Below are 23,269 nucleotides of genomic sequence, written 5' to 3' on the forward strand. Positions count from 1 at the left end.
GCTTTTAGTTCCTCTTCACTTTCTGCCTTAAGGTGGTGTCATCTGCCTATCTGAGGTTATAGATATTTCTCCTGGCAATCTTGATTCCAGCTTGTACTTCTTTCAGCCCAGTGTTTCTCATGATGTACTCTGCATAGAAGTTAAATAAGCAGGGTGACAATATACAGCCTTGACGTACTCCTTTTCCTATTTGGAACCAATCTGTTGTTCCATGTCCAGTTCTAACTATTGCTTCCTGACCTGCATATAGGTTTCTCAAGAGGCAGGTCAGGTGGTTTGGTATTCCCATCTCTTTCAGAACTTCCCACAGTTTATTGTGATCCACACAGTCAAAGGCTTTGGCATAGTCAATAAAGCAGAAATAGATGTTTTTCTGGAACTCTTGTGCTTTTTCGGTGATCCTTTAGCAAATCTATTTTGTGCCCATGAAATAACACGCCTATATCCAGTGTAAATAGATTGCTGTAGTTTAAAGCAATACAATGTAGTATTTGGTTTGGGGCTTTGTAATATGATTTTTTTAACATAAACATGATATATATTTTTTCCAACGCAGCCTGTCTTGTCGTAGTCTCGGCTCTCCCGAGCTTAGCTGTAGTGCTTTTGTTCCTTGGCAAGACTCAAAAGCCTGGGCTTCCTGACATGGCCGGTTTCTAGCGTGTGCTGCTACTGGCTCCTGATATGTCTGTGATGCGCCCCTTGACTGACGCGGGACCCAGTGCAAGCCAGGCCAGGATATCTGTAGGCAAGCTAGACAGGCGTCCATCTTTCCAGGAACCCACGAAGCTCAAGTGCCACCAAGGTGACATACACATCAACTCTAGGGCCTGCCGTCACCAAGAACAGAGGCGAGCAGTATGGTGTAGTACAAACAGCACGGACAGTGGGGGTCAGGCACAACTAATCCAGCCAGTTCTGTCACCCCTGACCTCGCCCAAGTATTGCCACCTGTTTCTCATCTTTAAAATGGGGGGGATTTAGCTCTGGTGGTTGTTCAGTTCAGTCACTCAGTCGTGCCTGACTCTGTAACCCCATGGATGGACTGCAGCACGCCAGGCTTCCCTGTCCTTCACCATCTCCCAGAGTTTGCTCAAACTCGTGTCCGTTGAGTTGATGATGCCATCCAACCATCTCATCCTCTGTCGTCCCCTTCTCCTCCTGCCTTCAATCTTGCCCAGCATCAGGGTCTTTTCCAGTGAGTCAGCTCTTTGCATCAGGTGGCCAAAGTATTGGAGCTTCAGTTTCAGCATCCGTCCTTCCAGTGAATTAGCACTGGTACGTAGTAAGAGTTCAGTAAATGTTATTCATTTATTTTTCTCCATTTTACAGACAAGAAACCTAAGACTCAGAGAGGCTACATAACTTTCCTAAAGTCAAGGAAATGGCAGAGCCTGCCTTTGAACTTTGGCCTTTCGCTCCAAAGTTAAACCCTTAAACCACCCCGTCACGTTACTGTCACGTTGCCTGCCTCCGCGGGTTGCGGTGAGCGCCGTGTAATGCGTTTAGTATGGTGGTAGGGTGTGAAGTGAAGTGAAGTCGCCCAGTCGTGTCCAACTCTTTGTGATCACATGGACTGTAGCCTACTGGGCTCCTCCATCTGTGGGATTTTCCAGGCAAGAATACTGGCGTGGGTTGCCATTTCCTTCCCAGGGGAACTTCCCGACCCAGGGCTCGAACCTGGGTCTTCTGCATTGTAGGCAGACGCTTTACCATCTGAGCCACAAGGGTGGCAGTGATTGTTATTAGAGGTAGGGGAGCTCAACTAAGCTGAAATTCTACTTAGAGGTTCAGTTACCTATAGACCTTCATTGTGGCAGGGACCCCAATTCATAGGTAAATCTTTTCAACCCCATTTGCACATAGAAATGGTTAGTGTCGACTCTGAGTGTGAGTGATGATGATGGTCATGGTCTTGGTCAGTGACTGGAAAAGAAACATGACTTCATTAATAAAAACTTAATATAGAGGACAGCTCGGTGCAACAGGGCAGTGAAAATGGCTCTCTCCACTCAATGTACTTTTCTCTTCAGTTTTCAGACACATAATCATTTCCCAAGATCCTTGGCCTTGCCTGGAAAGAAATAGGTGAGAAAATGCCAGCTCTCTAGTCGTGATGTCTGGGAGGGTGTTGCTTTTCCTAACACAGGGATAAAAATAAAATGACCCTTTAAAGGTGGTGGTGACTACCCTCGGCTTACTTGGGAGGCAGTGAAAAGCGTATTCTCCTACAAGCATCTGAGAGCCTATCTTAGAATCGCCACATCTTGGGAGAATGTGTGATCTGAGGCAGAACATTCTCGGGCATGCAGAAGGATGCGTGGCTGAAAATGTGCTCATCAGTTTTCTTCTCCTTCAAGGAGCTCAGAATTGCGTAGGCTATAAAAGTCAGTTCTTCGGCACTTCCAAACCTATAGCTTTTGCTTAAGTAGGTCTTCTGTGCACAGTAGATTAAGCGCGTACATAAATGGAGTGTTGATCCTCCACCTGGTATGAAATGGTGGGTGTGTCGTGGCTAAACTCAGAGTGACGTTTAGCCGTTTCAAGGTGGCTAGTTATATAGCAGTGTTCCCCAGCTGGCTCAGTGGTGAAGAATATGCCTGCCAGTGCAGGAGACGTAAGAGACGCTAGTTCGATCCCTGGGTCGGGAAGATCCCCTGGAGAAGGAAATGACAACCCACTCCAGTATTCTTGCCTGGGAAATCCCATGGACAGAGAAGCCTTGGCAGGCTCTGGCCCGTGGGGTCACAAGGAGTCGGACATGAGTGAGCCACTGAGCATGGACGCACAGTGATATAGTAAGTTCAAAAAGGGTCATTTGGAAAAAAGATGGGATTGCCCTAAAAGAAGAGAGCCAAACTCTGTGGATCTCTTTGTTTTGGAGATGGTTCACTGAGGCTCACGCAGTAATCTAGGGTCCAAGCAGTAATACTGAATGTAAGACCAGCTTTTCATTGGTGAACCCAAAGCCCTGAAGGTTCAGAAGACACTGAAAAGGAGCCTGTGTGTATTCCTCATGCCCCTTTCAAAGTGCTACAGAATTTTGTAAAACAGAATTGGACGGATGATCATCTCACAAGTTTATTTCCAGAAGAAAATAGTGTCTGATCTCGTGTGTTATCAGCTGGTCAGTGAAGGTCCAGGCAGGGGTGCTGATAGACGCTCCTCTCGGGTGCTCAGGGTACTTCAGGGGCTGGATTGAGCACAAACCCCTCCATACTCTGACCAAACACAGTCAGTGTTTTTCTTGGGTTCTTTCCAGTTGGCCGCAGTCTTAGAAACAGCAAACTGAAAAGCTTTCCTCTCAGATGTCAGAATCAGTGAATTGTTCCTAGTCATGACGGAGGCCAGAAGCCACGTAGCCACAGGACTGTTCAGCTTCCAGAAGGAGACACCTGCCAATCAGCCTGCATGCCGGGTCCCGAAGGCCCCCTCCTTCCTCACTGGCTTGGGGGACCCTCGGCTTTTGGTGAATGAGGTGTAGAGAGAGGTCAAGGGGCCGATGCATTTCTGAAGGTATAGGTTAAAAATGACTTGATGGCTACAGTCGTGGGATTTTCATCTTTTCAAAGAGTCTATAATGTTGGAAAGGGTGCTGAGGGGAGTACTTACTGATCTGGGGGATCGGTGTGGACCCTGTCTGCTGGGAAATTCTTCTCCATTCACCATTTCCTCCCTGCCTTCAGTATTTGCCAGGCACCCGCTACGTGTCAGGTGGGGGGCAGGAGACCAGCCGTGAAACGGCAGCAACGGCAAACACAAGGCAGACTAGCCTTGCCCTGAGTCTGGAGGAGGGAGCCGCAGGAAGACTGGAAGTTTCTGTCTGGCTCTGTAAGCGCATCTTCTTCGGGCAGACCAGCAGGAAGTAGGCAGAGGGGCTGAACATGACGAGAGCATCCCTGGCAGAGGGAGGGCGGTCTTCTAAGGCTTAGGTGGCAAGCTGGAAAGAGCACATCCATCCACACAGCTGCAGATAGTTTTTGGGGCCCAGAGTGGTAGCAGGGTGGGCGGCAGGGAGTGAGGGCAGGCTGCCGATGAGGCTGCATGAGGCAGAGCCCTAAGTCCTTGAGGGTCTTTTCTTCTGTCTTTATTTGTTTGGGGCTGTGCTGGATCTTGCTGGGTGGGCTTTCTCTGCTAATGGCATGTGGACTGCTCATTGTGGTGGCTTCTCCTATTGCAGAGCGTGGGTTCTGGGGCGCTCAGTAGTTGCTATTTGAGGGCCAGTAGTTGATGTTGGTGGGCTCTGGGGCCTGGATGGTGTATTTGTGGCGCATGCGTGGGCTTAGTTGCCCCAGGGCATGTGGGATCTTAGTTTCCGGACCGGATTAAATCTGTGTCCCCTGCACTGACCCCTTAACCACTGGACCGGCAGGGAAGTCCCCAAGGGTCTTTTATGCCATATGAAGTATGACCTGTACACTAGGCTGGTGGGGACGGTGCTGATTTGAAACTGGGTAACCACATGGCCCTTGTGACCTGATATTGAGCCCTGGGGGTGGAGGCTGTGGAGTGGATCCTGTTGGAGTTTAGGCGTGGACCAGTGGCTCAGGTGGCCCAGATGTTGGGTGAATGCTTCTCATTCCTGTTAGTCCATGAGCAGGAGGCAGGGGATGAGAGATTTTTTTTTTTTCTTTTTCTAATTAAAAAATACCATTAAAGCCTGATATAAAAACTTGTAAATGTAAAACGATACCAAGTCACGTGGTATTTGAAGTTGAAAATGCTCTCAGATAAGCTGAACAAGGGGCCATAAAACTGAAACGGTCAGAGGGCTCTTAAACAAAGCATCCGTTTGTTCTTATAAGCAACCCAAGAGACAGAGGCAAGGGTAGTTAAACAGACAGAAAAATCTTGCCGCAAACAGAGCTGCTTGAAAATCGCCTATGTCAATGTAGTTTTCAATAGAAGTTGTTTTCTGCTGATGTTTTTTTAATCCTCCCTATGGATGTGCCTCTTATATTTGATGATCAATTTTCCACAAGGTTTGCCATAATGTTTCCTCAGAGCTTAGGGTTTACATTTTAATTCATTCTGTGGCTGCTGTTAACCTAAGACAGAGTATGCTGTTTTCACAATTCAGGGTCACTGTTTTCTAGCTGACAAGATGAGACTCAAACCCCAACCTTCCTCTTTTTCTCAGCTTCTTTTTGTCTGTCTTGGTTTGAGGAGACCCACTGGCAAAAGAGGCAGTCTCTACTACTCCAGTGGAGCCTGTGAGCCGATCCTTTCCATAATCTGATTTACCTTTAACTTCCTGTTATTCACATTTTGGGTTCCCAAATATCACCAGCCCCCAGGCCCTTGATGTTAGTTGCTCTTTCCAGCAGCTTCCTCTTTTCCTGAAGCTCGTCTGAGATCCCATTTATCCTTCAAAGTCCAGCAGAAGCTTCATGTTCCTCGTCTTCTGAGACAGATAAGCCACGCTGCAGTTTCAAGACAGAAATTTGTGATGGCATTAAAACAGCAGAACTTTATTATTATTGTTGTTGTTGTTTTTATTACAGGTATTGTCTACCTGTTTGTGTTGTACCTTTCTTGAGACCATATCTTTAACTACTTTTGTAATTCCAGTAGAGCTTGACACAGTAGAACTGGGCAAATGTAAATTTAAAAAAATGTATTAAGTTGTGATCTGCTATAGAAGTTTTCATTAAGGGGCTTGTGGTTAAATATGAGTGTGGAGATCTAAGGATGGTTATAATCCTGCCGTCATCTGGATGATGATACTAGAATCTAGACAGCAGCTGGCCCCCAAATCTGTGAACAAAGGGCGGAAGACTTTTGCCAAAACACTCCTTTTACCACCGGAGGCTTTGAGATGGGGTGCGGACGGCTTGTGGTTACAGAGTGGCTGTAGCCTGGGACTGCAAAAGACCAGTGTCTTCCAGCTCTAAGTGTCTAGCATTTCTCACACTTTTGTTTCACACAGGAGTAGCCCAGGGTCAGCTATTGAAGACTGCAAACCACCACTTCCCCCACTTTCTGCTTTTCTGAAGCTCAGTTCCAGAGATTGTGCCCAGCCAGGAACACTTGCTCTGCAAACAAAGCCTGGGGGTAATAATCATTGCACCCTAGTGTGATTTGACTTTATATGTGACTCTTGGAGTGTTGACAGTTTAAGTGGTCAAAGAAACTGCAATAAAAATGAATGTCTGGGGAGTTTTCTACCTTGTGACATTTGACAGATGACCTGTACGGCTTAAGCAGGGCAGCCTCCACTTCTGCTTTCGTTCCCCAGTGTGGATTTGTATTGCCTTCGTATGTCCATCTCAAAGCTTCCCCCTTATCTATCAAACCTCATTCCTGTCCCAATCCTATTATCATTTGCAATTTATTCAAGATTAAGGGAATTTGGGGTATAGGTGTGAAGGTACTTGCTGCCTGTAGACTGAAATTCAATGTGGTTAAAATCCAGACTCTAGCAGCTGGCAACAAGGGGCAGAGGAGTGACTGGGACCTGGATCCTCTTCACTTTTTCAGCACTTTTTCCAGTGTCTTCTTTGACATGCTAGTTGTTCGATGGAAAGATGTTAGAGAAAGGGAGGCTGTGAAACACAGGGCTCTTCTTCTGCATTTTCATCTGCACTTACTGAGGTGTGGACCCCCGGTATAAGACCATCTTTGTGTGGCCTTCCTTTCTGGGACTGATCTTTTTGTGATGACGTAGGTACCAAAGAGAATGACGCTCATCAGACTTGTGTGGGATCAGGGTACAGTAGGTTCAAGCTCCATAGGTATTGAGACCTTATTTTCCAGATCATGAAGAAGTGGTAGTGAGGGGAAGGGTGGGGGGTCAGAGCTCGAAAGAGGGCTGGGGCAGCGTGGCTGGCGGGGGGCGTTTGGAGAGTGTTCACAGGTGTTTACACCTGTTCTGGACGTGTCTCAGTATTTCAACAAGGACTGCTGTGCTAGTGTGGTGTACTGGTAGTGGCCCTGCATCTGTGGGTGCACTTGTTGATGAGGAAAGAATGTGGGATCTGAAGTGAGGAAGCTTGAGCGTGACTCCTAGCTCTGCCAGCGGTGGGTTCAGGAATCTGGGAAGATTCCTGGATCACTGAGACTCAGCTTTCCCCTCTGTACCATGGCAATAATAATAGCTACTCTATTCAGTTAGTAGTAAGGTAGCAGATTTGTAGCAAGATGACGTATGTGTGGACACGTTGTTAAAGTGGAGGTCCACTGGCTAAGTTTCCCTATTATCTTTTTCTTTCAAAAAATTTCATCTTTAATTGGAGGATAATTGCTTTACAATGTTGTGTTGGCTTCTGCCATACAGCAAGGTGGATCAGCCATAAGGGCACACATATCCTCTCCCTCTTGCGCCTCGCCCCCCTCCCTCCCTCCCCCACCTCCCCCCACGCTGTCACAGAGCACGTGTTGCGCTCCCCGTGTTACACAGCAGCTTCCTCTTGGCTATCTGCTTTACACATGGGGATGCACATGTTCTAATGCCGCTGTCTCAGTTCATTCCACTCTCTTCTCCTGCTGTTACTGTCGTGATTGAACTCTGCTGTTAGGTGAAACTTCGATTACGAAAGTGTTTAGGGTTGTTTATCCAAGCACCAAATATTGTGTTCTGTGTCAGATCTGCATTTTGTATATTCTTGTTCCCCTCTCATGTCAGGGTGTGGACTTAGAAGCTACATATCTGAAGTTTGTTTGAACTGTGTACTAGATATGGATAAATGGCATCTGAGTGAGGGCCTGAGGGATTCTTTCATATGTAAAGCAAATCAAATTTAGCACGTAACTTTTTGTTATGTTTAGCACATCTCAGTTCGGGCTGTTTTAGACCTTCCTTGCTTGCCTCTTGTTTCTTGTCTGTCCTGTATGTGTGGATGATGGAATCCAGGTGTGAAATGATGTATGTGATTACTTAGAAGTATGTGCTACCAGCTCAGTAAAAGCCCCCGATTTTTAGTGAAGGCGGTAGAGAATGTGCATCACCTACCTGGGCATTTATTTGGCAACTTTTCGGCTGTGCCAGGTCTCCCTTCCAGCATGGACTTTCCTCTAGTTGCAGTGAACATGTTCTCACCATGGTGACTTTTCTTGTTGCGACATGGGCTCTAGGTGCTGGGGGTTCAGTAGCTGTGGCTCCCTGGGCTTCAGAGAACAGGCTCAGTAGTTGGGGTGTGTGGGCTTAGTTGCTCAGCATGTGGGATCTTCCGGGACCAGGGATCGAACCTGTGTCCTGTGCATTGGCAAGGTCTTCACCGTTGAGCTACCAGGGAAGCCCTCTCAAGCATTTATTAAATGATGTGTATAAACACATTTCCTGAACAAAACGAAAGAGGTAGGATATTTGGGCATCTTTCTATGACTTTGTGCACCATTTAAATCTAAGAATGCAGACTGAGTCTCAGGAAGAGGTTATATAACTATTTCAAGGGATGCAGAGAGATGGGAAAGTAGGAGGCAAGAGAGCTCTTCCAGAGAAAGATCGGAACAATAAATTTCTGTTTCAAGAGAGAAACGTGTGCATGCATGCTCAGGCATGTCTGGCTCTTTGTGGCCCCATGGACTGTAGCCCGCCAGGCTCCTCTGTCCATGGGATTTTCCAGGCAAGAATACCAGAATGGGTTGCCATTTCCTCCTCCAGGGGATCTTCTTGACCCAGGAAATGTCTCTTCAACCTGCGTCTCTAGGGTCTCCTGAATCAGCAGGCAGATTCTTTACCACTGCACCACCTGGGAAGCCCCTTGAAAAAGGTGTACATCTCTTTAATCCCCTAAAGCAGGAAATGGCAACACACTCCAGTATTCTTGCTCGGAAAATTCCATGGACAGAGGAGCCTGGTGGGCTACAGTCCATGGGGTCACAAAGAGTCAGAAACGATCGAGCTTGCACAGATGTGGACTCTTTAATTGGAGCATGTGCCTTAGCGAGAGCTTCAGATGTCTAATACCAAACATAAGAAGGCTATTGCAGCGTGTCCTTTTGCAAATCATCGTGTGGGATCAGGGCTCTCCAGGCGGCTTGGTGGTGAGGAACCCATTTGCCAATGCAGGAAACACAGGGAAGCATGGGTTTGATCCCTGGGTTGGGAAGGTCCCCTGGAGGAGGAATTGGAAACCCACTCCAGTATCCTTGCCCGGAGGATCCCACGAGCTGAGGAGCCTGGTGGGCTACAGTCCGTGGGGTCACAAAGAGTCGGGCATGGCCGAGCATGAGCACAACACGCGCGTGGGGGATCAGGTGGGTTTTGCCGATGTGTTCCGTGTCAGTGGACTTTGCTGCTCCCTGCTCTCACTGCAGCTCTTTGTTTGAGGCCAGAACATTTGCCAGAATGGTGTCCTACCAGTCGTGATCTGAAGATGGCAGCATTGGGCGGCCTATCTCACATTCCAAAGCGCCTCGCTGCTAGCTCAGCCCCTGGCTGCGTTTGGGCTTCACGCTGTCACTCAGACCCTCTTCTGCTTAATGACTATGTGTGTGTAGATGACTCTGCTTTTCTTTTAGGGAAGAGGCCCGATCTATCATTCTTGTTTTGGTTTTCAGTTAATGATTATGTGTAATTATATTCAAATAAAATATTTATAAATAATTACATATAATTAGTGGTATGTAAAACTTGAATTCATGAACGACAGCGTTGATGAAAGGTACCCTTCAATTTGGGCGGTGTTAGTCTTAGTATTATTATTTGTTTCTGTTTAAAAGGCATTAGTGGCCAAGACTCTGCCATTCTCTCTTTTACAGGAGTTCTTTCAGGGTGCAGTTTTTGCTTTTTTAATAATAGGTAGGATATTTATTTGGTAAGTCTCTAGGGAATATATTACAGATCCTCATCTGGTGAGTGCGCTGAGGAAAACAAATTCTAGTTCCTTAAGTTTCAAGAAGCAATTAGCTACCCTTGAATTCTGAAGGGTCCCCAGGGGTCATCCAGTCCAACTCTAAATCAGCTTTGCGTTTAAAACACAGGCAGGGGCTTCCCCAGTGGTCCAGCGGTTCAGACTACACGCTTCCAATGCAGGGGAGCAGGTTCGATTCCTGGTAGGGGAACTAAGCTCCCACGTGCCGTATGGCTTGGCCACAAAAAAGAAAAAAACCACTAGGCAGAAGACATGTGTCGTTGCCCTCTTCTCCTCACTGGTGATGTGCTCAGGGTCTTCTGCATTTTGAGATCTCCACCTAATGAATTTTGAGGCGTTAGAAACAGAAAGAGAAAAATTACCCTGAGCAAGTCCATAATTCAAATGTTACTAACATCTCAGCTTCAGGCACATTTGACCCTTCCTCTTTGTCTGTTGGCCAGCAAGGAGCTGCAGACAGAAAGCTAGCGAGCAAGGCTGCAGAAGCTGCATCTAGGCTCATTCCTTGGTCGAGGAGAGCAGGAAGCCAGAGGAAAAGGCAGACAGGGAATGAGCAGATGGAACTGTGTAACGTCAGAGTTTCTGGAAGGATTCCCAGATAAGGGATGGGGCCAGACAGCGATCTAAGCAACAAGGAGGAAGAGACTCAGGGGTTCTTTCCTCTGAGGCTACCCCAATTCTAGAAGCACAGGGACCAAAGACACACTGACAGATGTAGCTTAGAATTTTTAGGTGAGTTGATGCAGACCTTTCAGTTCCTGCCTCGTGCTAGACTGGGATGCCAGGTCTATGTGAAAACCATGTGGATGGTGGACCAGATTTTCTCAGGGGCGCTCTCAGTCTACTTTGGTAAACCAGAGTAAACCATAATCATGGTTTGGTAAACCATGATCATGACGATGGATTATGTATGCACTGATGTAGTGTACAGAAAATTAAAAATGCTTGTTACAGGCTGACCTCAGTGCTCCTGTAGCTGGCTCCACATTTTTATTTTGTTTTCACAAACTCTTCTGTAGTTAATGTTAAGACTCCAAGGATTTCACATCATGCGCTATAGATGCAGCATAAATTAGAGAAATAAGCCAAAAACATACTAAGAAGATGTCATGAGATTCTAGTTTTCCTGATTTAGCCTTTCATTTCCCCATTTATTTTTTTTTTCTGGTTGTAAGGGAAAATCGTGCATCTATTAATCTTTTACCTGGAAACTTTAAAATGTGACAGATGTTGAGCTCGTAAAACACTGAGCTCTGGATCTGTTAAATATCACCATCTAGACTGATCCAGGATAAATCACTTCATCTCCTTAAACTTGAGTTTTCCTTTTGTTAAAGAGGCTGAACTTCCAGTCCTCCCATTCTATGACTGTGTGATCACATCGCCATTGTGCCCAGGGTTGTGCAAAGATTTTTGAGGACTCACTTGAGGACTGTATTTTAACTATTCTTTCTCCTTTGCAATTGAAGTGTATTTGACTTACAGTTTTATATTAGTTTCATATATACAATGTAATGATTCAGTGTTTCTATGTGTTACAACGTGATCATCACAAGTCTAATTACCATATGCCAGCATACAAAGTTATTACAGTGTTATTGACTGTATTTCCTATGCTGTACATTACATCCTTTTATCTTGATTCTTCTCATGACGCATCTCAACATCTCTTGTTTGGGATCTTCTCCTGAGGCCTCTGTGACACTGACTTCTCCCGCCCTCCTGCTACCCCTGCCAAAGTCAAGCTCTAAGTGGCTTCCACCTTTGTCTCTTGGCTGCAACTGCCTTCCAGCTCGTCTCTCTGCTTCCACTGTTGCCTCCCTACAGGCTATTCTTTACCCAACACCAACATGATCTTTGGAAAAGGAAATCAGAACACATCTTTCTTCTGCCTCAGACCTTCCAATAGCTTCCTGACACCCTTGGAAATACAGGTATATCTCTGCCTCAGGCCCTTTGCACTGGCTGTTTATTGGGAACACTCTTTCTCCTAGGTCTTTATACAACTGGCTTTTTCATATCGTAGAGAAAGGGCCACTTGCAAGCAAGTTGCAGCTTAAACATCCCTCCTGCAGGGAGGCCTTTCCTGACCCCTCCATCTAAAACAGCCATATCCTCTGCTTGATATCTGATGTTACATGATTGTATGATTTATATAGCAGATTTTACCCGACATTATCCTCTAACATATTTTTAATATTTTATTTATTTATTTATATTCTGCATTTGGTCTCAGTCACCTCATGTGAGATCTTTCATTGGCGGCAAGTGGATTCTCCAGTTGTGGTGAGTGGGCTCAACAGTTATAGTGCATGAGCTTAGTTGCTCCACGTGGGATATTAGGTCCCCAACCAGGAATCGAACCTATATCCCCTGAATTGCAAGGTGGGTTCTTAACCACTGGACCATCAGGGAAGTCCCCTGTATGTTGATTTTGTTTTCTTCGTCTCACCCATGTGGCATACCTGCTTTGTGGGACGGGGTACCTTGTTCCCTTGTTCCCTGCTGGAGCAGAGTTTGGCATGCACAGGTTTGTCAGAGTGTTTGTAGAATAAGTAGATGAATGAATGGATGGATGTCACAGGCAGGAAAACTACAGCCCAGAGAGGTTGTGGTCACATAGCCAATTAGAAATGAGTATAAGACTCGGGTCTCCTCGTGTGTTTCTTTCCTTTAGATTCTGCTGCCTTACAATAAGCCTAATTTAGACATAATTCACTCACTATTTGTTTATTTATTCACCAACTATTCATGTTTCTGACACTATTCTATGTCAGTTTTCTCAGCCAGGAGCAATTTTGACCTCCTGGGAACATTACTCAATGTCTAGAGACATTATTGGTTGTTGCAAACGGGGTAGGGGTGCTGCTGGCATCAGAGGACCACTGGGAACAGAGGCCAGGGATGCTGCTGAGCATCCTGCAATATACAGAACAGCCCCCCCAGAACACAGAGCTAGCCATCCTGACGCGTCAGTCCTGCTGAGATTGGGAACCTCTGCTCTAGATGAACAGACAGGGATGCCGCTCTCATGGAGCTGATGATGTCGTGGGGGAAACAGATGACAAGCAGTACACTTCATACACAAATGAAAATCCATGTCAAAAAGTGATGTGATTGGAAAGAAAGCCCAGTCAGAACAGGGGAAGGAGGAGGCTGGTAGGTGCTGTGGGTGGTGACGAGGTAGGAAGGGCTGTGATTTTAGCTTCTTGGGGAGATAAGTCAGGAAAGTAAGTTTTGCCTCCAGAGGTTCAGCACTGTGACCTGGAATGACCAGTCCTTTAGGTGCAGTCCAGGGCTCCAGCATATTGGCCATTCAAATTCAGAGGTCATCCACATGTAATAAAAATATAAAATGCTTGGGAGCCAAGGGACATCTTAACCTCCAAATAAAAATACAGCAAACTGCCATAGGCTAGAAATAATTATGATTTTCTGCCCCCTTTCAGGGGGTTTAAATTCTCTTTCTCAGCACCTTCATTGCTCCATCATCAATGATACAGGACAGTGTTAATTTGATGCATTTTTTTTTATTGCTCATTGTCAGCCTCTTACTTTACTTTCAGAGCAAAAATAATGTAACTGCAGCTCCTCTCAAGAGCATGGTGAGTCATTTGGTTGTACAGAGATTTCTGTTTATCTAGGTTGATTTTGTAGGAACTTAACAGAAGTAAGTGTAGATTTTAGTATCTTGGGGAAACTGCAGTAGGTGATGAAGTTAAAACATTGGTCAATGAAATGGTTCTTACCATATATGTTTAATGTATTCGTGTGTAAATATGTGGGCTTCCCAGGTGGCTCAGTGGTAAAGAATCTGCCTGCCAGTACAGGAGACATGGGTTTGATCCCTGGATCGGGAAGATCCTCTGGAGAAGGAAATGGCAGCCCACTCCAGGATTCTTGCCTGGGGAATTCCATGGACAGAGGAGCCTGGTGGGCTACATTCCACGTGGTCGCAAAGAGTCGGACACGACTGAAGTGATTTAACATGTGTGCACACATATAAGTGCACACGTTGGCATCCGTGTGAGCTTTTGCTACGAAAATGGTGATTTGGTAGGCACACACTTGTTTTCTTGGACTCTGCTGGTGTCTTCACCACAATTCTTTACAAGCACTGGCACATAGTAGGAACTCAACAAACGTTTGCTCAATGAGTAAACCAACTGTAAAAACCAGTTTGGGATGATTGAATTTCAAGTTATTTTTCCACATTTACACAGATTTATTTATGTTACTGAACCACAACTTAGGAAATATAGTAGCATGTTCTTATGACATTATCACTGTGACAGATTCATTTTTTATAAATCTGTTTTTAAAAAAATTTTAAAATCATTGCAAGGGATATGATTTGACTCATAGGGTTTCTGAATCTAGGAAAAATAAGACTCTTAGCAGTTAATGCTTTTCCCGTATACCTTTAATCTAGGGAGGGATTATTAGGCAAGAGAATGATGTCAATAAATCAGGATTCAAATTCATTTACAGTGACAGTGCTGAAGAAAGTATGCGCAGCGCACCATTTTATTTTGGTGCCCTTTTATTTTACAGAAGAATTTGTTGCCCAGTTCACTGGATGTGTGTCCATTAAAAATTTTTTTTTGCAGTGCTATTTCTTCACGATTGAGTTTGGCCTTTGCAAACAAGAAGGGCAGCTGCGGGCATATGGCGCTGGACTGCTTTCCTCCATTGGAGAATTAAAGGTATGAAGCTGTGAGCAAAATATCCTTCCCAAGCAAACTGGTTCAAGGTCACAGAAAATATTGATCCATCTGTCTGAGCCTCTCTACTCACAGATACCCCATAAATATTTAGTACAGAGGACTTGGCACCTCATATGTGGGTGCTGACCTAACTTTTTACACTTTGGAAAATGGGTCATGCCTTTCTGGGTTTGTGGTGTGACTCAAATGGATGAGTAGCCATGTGCCTGAACCAACAGGAGTGACAAGTGTATGCTCAGATGTTGGGTAACAAATGACCAGCCTCAGTCTGGTGCTGTAAAGTGTGCACTGAGCTAGCAGGGACCCTACTGATATAAGATGTCTTTGTGAGGGTGGCTTGGCTACTCTCAGTTCTGTCACCCCCATAGCACCCATGGATTCCCTACCATCTACTTTCCAAAGGGGAATTTGAGCTTATTTTAGCTTCTTCACAACTGATGTAAATTAAAATAGTTATGGGCATGTACAATTAAGAAAAAAACACTTAAATGTACAAGTGTTCAGAGAGGTATCTAACACGAGCAGTGATGTCCAATGGATGGTGTGTATATATGTGTGTGTGTATATATATATATATATATATATTTTTTTTTTGCTTTAAAATACAGTAGAATAATTTGTTCAGAAATGTTGAGGTCTGGGACATTCTGATCATTTAACTATTCTGGTTAATTAAGAATTTCTATCTGTATACCACTGGGGGATAGCAAGTTTTGATGAGTTTAGAATGCATTGTGATATCTAATCTGGAAATGGTACTGAAAATAATTTAATCTTTCTTTGATTACTCAGACTGAGGTCAGGATTATGGACAGTCCTAGGGTTTTTATTTTGAATATTGATATTCGTTATCCTTACAGGATATTTATTATCCTGGGATATATATGTTTACTAGAGCTTTTCAGATGTTTGTACTTTTGAAAGATGCAATTTAGCTGTAGTTTTATTGAGTCCACTCACTTTATGACTTCATTCAATTCTCAGATATTTAGTTGAGCACCTACTATGCACCACGTACTTGTGCCAGGCAGTGAGGGTACAAAGACAAATAGTCATGATGAAGAATAAGAGTATGAAGAAGATAACAGCTGTCTCAAAAGACAGTTCAGTAAACCTTAGAATTTTAGGTGCAACACGTTAACCCACTTGATTCTCCTAGCAACCCAGTAGGATAAGTAACATCGTCCTCACAGGTAAGGAACTGAGGTGTGAAGGACAGTAAGGAGCGTGTCTATGGTCCCACAGCCAGTAAGTGTCGGAGGTGGTCCCGAGTCCAGGCGGTGTGAGCTCCAGGACCTGAGCCCGCCGCCTGGGATCCCTGTTAAAGGCAGGTGACATTCTAGCGCAGGAGACGAATGACCGAGGTAACACAGACAGTGACAAAACCTGTCACATTTTCGGCCGCGCCTGGGAGGCCTTCCTGACGAGGTGCTGCTGCCCATGCGGACTCTGGAGGAGAGCGAAGGGTGGCTCGGGAGGAGTGGGGAAGAGAGGTGAGATGCTGGATCAGCCTGCTGACCACGGCGTGAGCGTCCCCTCCTCGGAGCCTGGCCCGTTACGGGAGCTGTGAGGCTAGGCCTCTCTGGAACAGATGATAATATTCAACATAACAAAGGCCTGATGTGATGTGGTGAAAATTTTGTTTTTCTAAATTTTCAACACCAAAAAAGTCCATTTGGGGTTAATCTCAAAGCTCACAGCCATAGCATGACGTCATCTCCCTGTGTGACCCATGCCTCCTATAAACTCTTTCTTGATTTCCTAGAAAAAAGAATTAGTCAGAAAATGATGTAGCTCTTGAGTTATATCTATTTACATTCTTCTCAGAGGGCTTACAAATGACACCAGAATGAAAAAAGGAAACCAATCTCTTATTGCCCCAACTTTTGACAGGGTCCTCTGGTCTGGTTAATGAGGCATGTGTAGGCAGCACTGGGGTGAATCTGTTGTTTTTGTTCCTGTTGGTACGGATCGAGTCATCTGGAAATGGAAATCAGCCAGAAACACGGACACTGAAGGGCATTGTCTGCCGTGAATCTTCTTGTTCTGGTCCATCAGCTCTGATCATTAGCATTCTTCCATTCCCATATTTCAACACTCCAACATCCCAATGATTGCTACTTTGGACCATTTTTACAACTCAGAAATTCTTTCTCTCTGAAATGTCTTCTGACTGTTCGCAGAGAATACATAACACAAGAGCTTTCCCTAGTGTCTTAGCTTTGCCCTACCCTTTACCCCATCCCTGCTCACCTTGGCCTGAGTGTCTAGGGCCCTTTCACAGCACTTGTGAATACATCTGTTCAACTTTTATTTGAATGAACAGATGATAGTTTTGAGCCCAGGTGGGGATAACTTTATTAACAGCATTATAATAATTTCTGTATAAGCCCGCCTATTACTGCAGTTTTGAATGTGGCTACCTTTTGCGGTAAACTCTGCTTTTGCTGTTCCAATTATAGTCCATTTGTAGGTTCTGGATAAGTTGTCAGAAGTTTTGGTGTTGTCCTTCTAACTGTTACAGAACTCTCCACAATTCGTCTTTTCTTGAACTGAGTACATTTTAGAATGTGTACTTTAAGAGGCTCAGTTTTCAGGAATAAATGTTGCACTTCAGAGTTGCCCAAGTACTTCCAAGCAGTGTCTCTGTAGTTTGAAGGATATCTTTCATTTTTCCTTCTTATTTTTTGACAATGCTTATTTTTTATCTTTGAAGATATAAAGGAAATAAATACGGAAATGCTTATAAAAACTACCATACATCTGCTAACTATAAAGAATATCAAAAACATCTCAGCAATGACTGCTCTCCCTCTCTTGTTCGAATCATTTTTTCTGTGATGTGCTTTTTGGAATTCCAGAAGTGTATTTGGGAAGGACCTTTCTAAACCTTCATCACTGTGGGGGAGCAGTTAATAATGAGCTAGATCATCTGGAAAACTGACTTTACAAAAGGTTGAAAATGGGATAATTCTTGCTATTCACTCACAGTCTAGCGTGTTTCTGTCCTTTTTCTAGTCTTTTTCTGTCTCAGAGTTGACTTAACTGTATGATTGTCATTTAAAAAATTTATTATTCATTCACTCCTTCGCTTATTTTACTCAAAAAACTCAAAACTGAAAGTCTCAGTTTCCAAGAAAGTTTGTGTCTAAAGGGGGTAAAATCTAACAAAGGTATGGATATGGGTCTTTGCTGAATCCAGTCCTGGAGAAGCAACAGCGCGGTTTGTTCTTGTTAGCGGGTAAAGGACTGCTTGCTAGTTGATGAATTGGCTGAGTCTTATCTCAGAAAGTTTGCTGTTGTTTCATCGTTAAGTCGTGTCTGACTCTTTGCGACCCCATGAACTGCAGCACGCCAGGCTTCCCTGTCCTTCACTATCCCCTGAAATTTGCTCAAAATCATGTCCACTGAGTTGTGATACCATCCAACCATCGTAATCCATCTCAAAAATGAAAGGTAATTTCTCCTTGCCTTTTACAGGTAAGAGCATAATCTAGTTCTTTGTTTCCTTAAGGGCAGAGATTATACTTTTTTTGGCAAATGGCCTTAGCATCTACCTCATAAGAGTCGCTGGAATATTACAAACAAATACATTTGTTCTGCTTTTCAAGTTTTGATAAAGCTGGTGGTTTTTGAAAATTTACTGATTATTATATTTTGGCTTTAGTTTTAGGATATCCTTGCATGGTGAATTTATGGCTCTGCTTTTACGTAGCTGTTTATCAGCATTTCCATAACAGCTTTATATTTACTACAATCATTTGTGTTTACAGTCACTTGCAGCAGCTCTGTGAGGTGGTCAGAGGCTGGCCATTACGGCCAGGCTATGGAGGTGGCCCAGGGCCCCCGCGTGTTCCCTGAGGTCTTGCAGTGTGTTGGCGGGGTGGCTGGAGTTAGGACTCCGACAGCCTCTGAGCTGCTCCACCTGTACTGGGTTCAGATGGCTCCTAGCTCCCTTCTTCCCACCCCTTCCTTTCCCAAAGCAGCACTGTTAGTAAGAACAGAGCAAAGATCAGACAGTGGGCCCTGGAGAAGGGTCTTTGGCTTTTGCACAGGGATTTCTTGTTGAGGGAGTTTGTCCCAACGTCCCCTCCTATCCCTGGAATCTTGTTCAAACTGTTGAAACTTCCAACATCACTGATGAAAAATGAGTGATACCATCATCACCCAGTTTGGCAGCAGGGATGTTGTGACCATACTGTGCTCAGTTAGAAGGAAAAACATTTTAGGGAGGTTCAAAAAATATAGATATGCACACACACTTATTATACAAACATATGTGTTGTTCTGATGTAGGAAAAGATGATTGTAGTGTGAATGTAAGGGTGTTTGCAAGTTTTTATTTAGGATCTAGGGCCCAAACTACCTAGACTTCACACTTGAGTTTTTCCCCAAGTTTAACCAGTCCTAATATAGAGAGTGAGGATCACAGGTTGACATCTAGAGGAGCTGAGATAATAACTCCGTGTTATTGCAAAGGCAGGTGCAGGTGGCTGGGAGGAAGGAAGATTTTAAACTGATAAATCCAGGCCCGGCACTGTTGCAGTCTAGGAACTGGCAGTCTCATAGCTAGGGCCATCCTTCTTTCTCGATGGTTCCAGCAGAGTTGCCCCAGTGAAGGAAGGTGTGGCTCAGTGCATGTGTACACCAGGCATCACCGGGAGCCTAAAGCAGCCATGATAACCAGATTTACAGAGCACTTCCCACTTGCCTGACACTTTGCATGCATTTTCTCATTTAATCCTTACCACAGTCCCGGGTTATAGACACTGTAACTATTCCCGTTTTCCAGATGAACACTGGAATAGGCTTACAGAGGTGGAACAACTCTGAGAAATTTTTGATGCTGAACAGAAATTTCTATTTAAAAGACTGGAACAGGCAAAAAAAAAAAAAAAAGCCTTAAATTCGTGCACTAAAAAGTCAATTGATTGGTATTGGCCATCTCTGTTGGGGAGGGGGGGAAGACCATACCCAGGCCCAGTGGGAAAGGTTCTGTGCTGAATTCATGCAGGCAGGGGTGGAGGGAGCCGTGGACTGAGGGCTGTGCACTCACCCGGCCCCGAGATGGAGCCCCGTTTCCTCGCATTGCTGTCAGTTTCTTCACCATCTGAACCAGCAGGGAAGCCCTGTGTATCGCAGGCCCTGTTAGAACTGTGCTGCAAGAAGAGCTTTAGACTTCAGGTAGATGCATAATCTTTGCAGTTTCTCAAAGAGGAAATTGCATCCTAACCTGGGGAATTTTCACTCATCTGGTAAACCTTTGGAACAGCTATGTTTAGAATCCAGGTTTCCTGGTTCCTAGTCCTGTGTCCTTGCCTTTTGCCCTGTAGATAAATCCAAAACAGCCCTTTTAGAGAGTATGTAGATGAGAGCAGGTGATTCTTAAGCATTCCTGCACTTTAAAAATGGCTTCAGAGTAAAAAGCTCTCAGCCAGATTCTCTCAGCATTAGAAAGCCTCTCTCTGCAGGAAATTGGATTAATTTTTGCAGACTTCAGGATATCAGACTCTTAACACTTTGGAAAGGATTCACCACAGAGCTCCCTGGGGACATCAAGCAGTTTGGTTGTATGTTTACAGAGAATCGACTCTGGACACAGAGGAGAGAGTGTGAAACTTGTTCCCTAAAACCAAGGTAGCTTACAGAGAGACGTGGGTAGGAGTTGAGAAGCAAACTCAGTAGGGCTTTGCTCCGCTGAGCAGTGGAACCAGTGGAGTCATGAACGATATTCTATAACCCTTGAGCTGTGCTTTAGTTTTCAGAAGCAGGGCCCCTTCATGGGCTGCATGGATGTTCCTGGCCGTCATCGCGCAGAAGAACTTCCCACCAGTAAGTGAGACACTTACTGGTGTGATCGCCACCTCCCATGTTGGCCTCACTCAGTGGCTCTTTCCCCAGCTCTAGACTCTTCATTCTCCAGGCTAATCCTTGGGTACCATTGTCATCCCTATATTTTTAACAGCCAAGGGGTAGCACTGGTCTCATACTCCATGGATGGAGCGGTCGCCAGCATATAACCAGCTGTTGGATGCAGCAGGATCTTGAGGATAGACTGCATTGTTGAGAGCTTAGAACAATGGACTTCCAACTGTCCTTTTGATGATTGCATTAGTCAAGTGTGAGATATATTATCTAATGGTCTCTGCTTCACATCATATGCTGTGAATACACTGACTTTTCTTAAAGGCAGAGCACTTTGCCCTTTGGGTTTTTTCTTAGTCCACTCTTATCTCATTTATCTGTTGAAATGACAAAATGAGCTCATTTGTGTATCTAGTAGAATCATCATATGATACATTTTTCTAAAGCTACACTAATTTTGGTTTCTGTTATTATATACCAGAGGCATCCTCTACACATGGTGACTGCTAAAGGTGCTACTGTCCTGTCGCAGCCAAGGTCTGTCACATTGCAGACCTAGGTGGATAAGTTTCCTCCTCTTGCCTTGCTTGTCCTTGGCCCGGTGAGAAGTCTGGCTCAGCAGGGAGCCCTGACGGAGCCGTGCCCTGAACGTTCATACAGCCTGTTCTGCCCCCTCTCTGCCTGTGCCCCTCAGTGAGAGAGTGCAGACATCAGGGACACTAAGTCAGGCACTGTCTTCCTGTTTGTATGTACTGATGGATAAATGGACAGATAGAGCAACATACTAAATAAAATGCATGCAGAGTGTATGGCTGCAAAGGAAGCAACTTCTAGTTCCAAAAGTCATGGGGAACCAACAGGAGGCCTATTCTTTGCAGAGGAGCAACAGTTCAGTTCAGTTCAGTTGCTCAGTCATGTCTGACTCTGCGACCCCATGAACCGCAGCACGCCAGGCATCCCTGTGCATCACCAACTCCCGGAGTCCACCCAAACCCATGTCCATTGAGTTGGTGATGCCATCCAACCATTTCATTCTCTGTCATCCCCTTCTCCTCCTGCCCTCAATCTTTCCCAGCACCAGGGTCTTTTCAAATGAGTCAGCTCTTTGCATCAGGTGGCCAAACTATTGGAATCTCAGCTTCAAAATCAGTCCTACCAATGAACATCCAGGACTGATCTCCTTTAGGATGGAGATCAGTGGAGAAATAGCTCCATAAAGAATGAAGGGATGCAGCCAAAGCAAAAACAACACCGAGTTGTGGATGGGACTGGTGAGAAGCAAGGTCCGATGCTATAAAGAGCAATATTGCATAGGAACCTGGAATGTCAGGTCCATGAATCAAGGCAAATTGGAAGTGGTCAAACAGGAGATGGCAAGAGTGAACATCGACATTCTAGGAATCAGCGAACTAAGATGGACTGGAATGGGTGAATTTAACTCAGATGACCATTATATCTACTACTGTGGGCAGGAATCCCTTAGAAGAAATGGAGTAGCCATCATAGTCAACAAGAGTCCAGAATGCAGTACTTGGATGCAGTCTCAAAAATGACAGGATGATTTCTGTTCGTTTCCAAGTCAAACCATTCAATATTATGGCAATCCAAGCCTATACCCTGACCAGTAACACTGAAGAAGCTGAAGTTGAACCATTCTATGAAGACCTACAAGAGCTTCTAGAACTAACACCCCCAAAAGATCTCCTTTTCATTATAAGGGACTGGAATGCAAAAGTAGGAAGTCAAGAAACACCTGGAGCAACAGACAAATTTGGCCTTGGAATACAGAATGAAGCAGGGCAAAGGCTAACAGAGTTTTGCCAAGAGAACGCATTGGTCACAGCAGACACCCTCTTCCAACAACACAAGAGAAGACTCTACACATGGACATCACCAGATGGTCAACACCGAAATCAGACTGATTATGTTCTTTGCAGCCAAAGATGGAGAAGCTCTATACAGTCAGCAAAAACAAGACCAGGAGCTGACTGTGGCTCAGATCATGAACTCCTTATTGCCAAATTCAGACTTAAATTGAAGAAAGTGGAGAAAAGTGATTTAGGTCATGTATGACCTAAATCAAATCCCTTATGACTATACAGTGGAAGTGAGAAATAGATTTAAGGGACTAGATCTGGTAGACAGAGTGCCTGATGAACTATGGACGAAGGTTCATGATATTGTACAGGAGGCACAGATCAAGACCATCCCCAAGAGGAGCAACAGCTCTCATCAAAGCACATTTTGTTTCTTGAAACTGTGAAGTTGTTTTGAAAATGTGGACAGAGCTGTTAGTCATGTGGAGCCCTGAATCCCCTGATGTTTGCTGCACTGTGCTGAGTATAGCACAAATGCGTGTGCTGGCGCAGTGACCTTGCACATACGATGAAGTGGTTCTGTGGGCCAAGAAAAAGTTAGTTCACTCCGTGGGGCCCTCTGCATTCCCTGATTCACACCTGCATTGATCTGGACAGTGGGCCTTGGCGGGAAAGCAAATCTCACCCCGGGGAGGACCGTGTGCCCTTTCTCTCACCCGTCAGTCCTTGCGTTCACTATTGTATTTTCACACTTAGGGAACCACAGCCTTCTTCACAGAAGGCTACAAATCATTCCAAGCAGTGTGAAATTGTTGGGGGAATGCAGCAGGAATATTGAACAGGAAAGGTTTTTCAGTGTTTCTCCGGGAAAACCTTAGCAGTTAGAGATTGAGAAGTGCTTTGGGTGGACTAGAGGCTGGAATAGAGTGCCTTCAGAAATCAGCCAGCCCAGACTTCTCATGGACACTCAGGAAACGGGGGTCCAGAGAGGTGAAATCATCTGCCAAGTTTATCCAGTTAGCAGCAACACCTGGACTAGAGTCCACGT

The 23,269-nt window shown here is 44.9% G+C and overlaps 1 protein-coding gene across 1 annotated transcript in view; it reads left to right on the forward strand.

Moving 5' to 3' along the window:
• The window catches only part of TPH2 (tryptophan hydroxylase 2), a 103,773-nt gene that overhangs the window by 73,464 nt on the left and 7,040 nt on the right, over nucleotides 1–23,269 (forward strand). Inside the window, exon 9 of the mRNA XM_042246521.2 lies at nucleotides 14,423–14,518. Coding sequence (XP_042102455.2) covers nucleotides 14,423–14,518 — 96 coding nt within the window. The remainder of the gene's footprint in view (nucleotides 1–14,422; nucleotides 14,519–23,269) is intronic.

This window comes from Ovis aries, chromosome 3 (assembly GCF_016772045.2).
Source record: "Ovis aries strain OAR_USU_Benz2616 breed Rambouillet chromosome 3, ARS-UI_Ramb_v3.0, whole genome shotgun sequence".
Classification (NCBI taxonomy): Eukaryota; Metazoa; Chordata; class Mammalia; order Artiodactyla; family Bovidae; genus Ovis; species Ovis aries.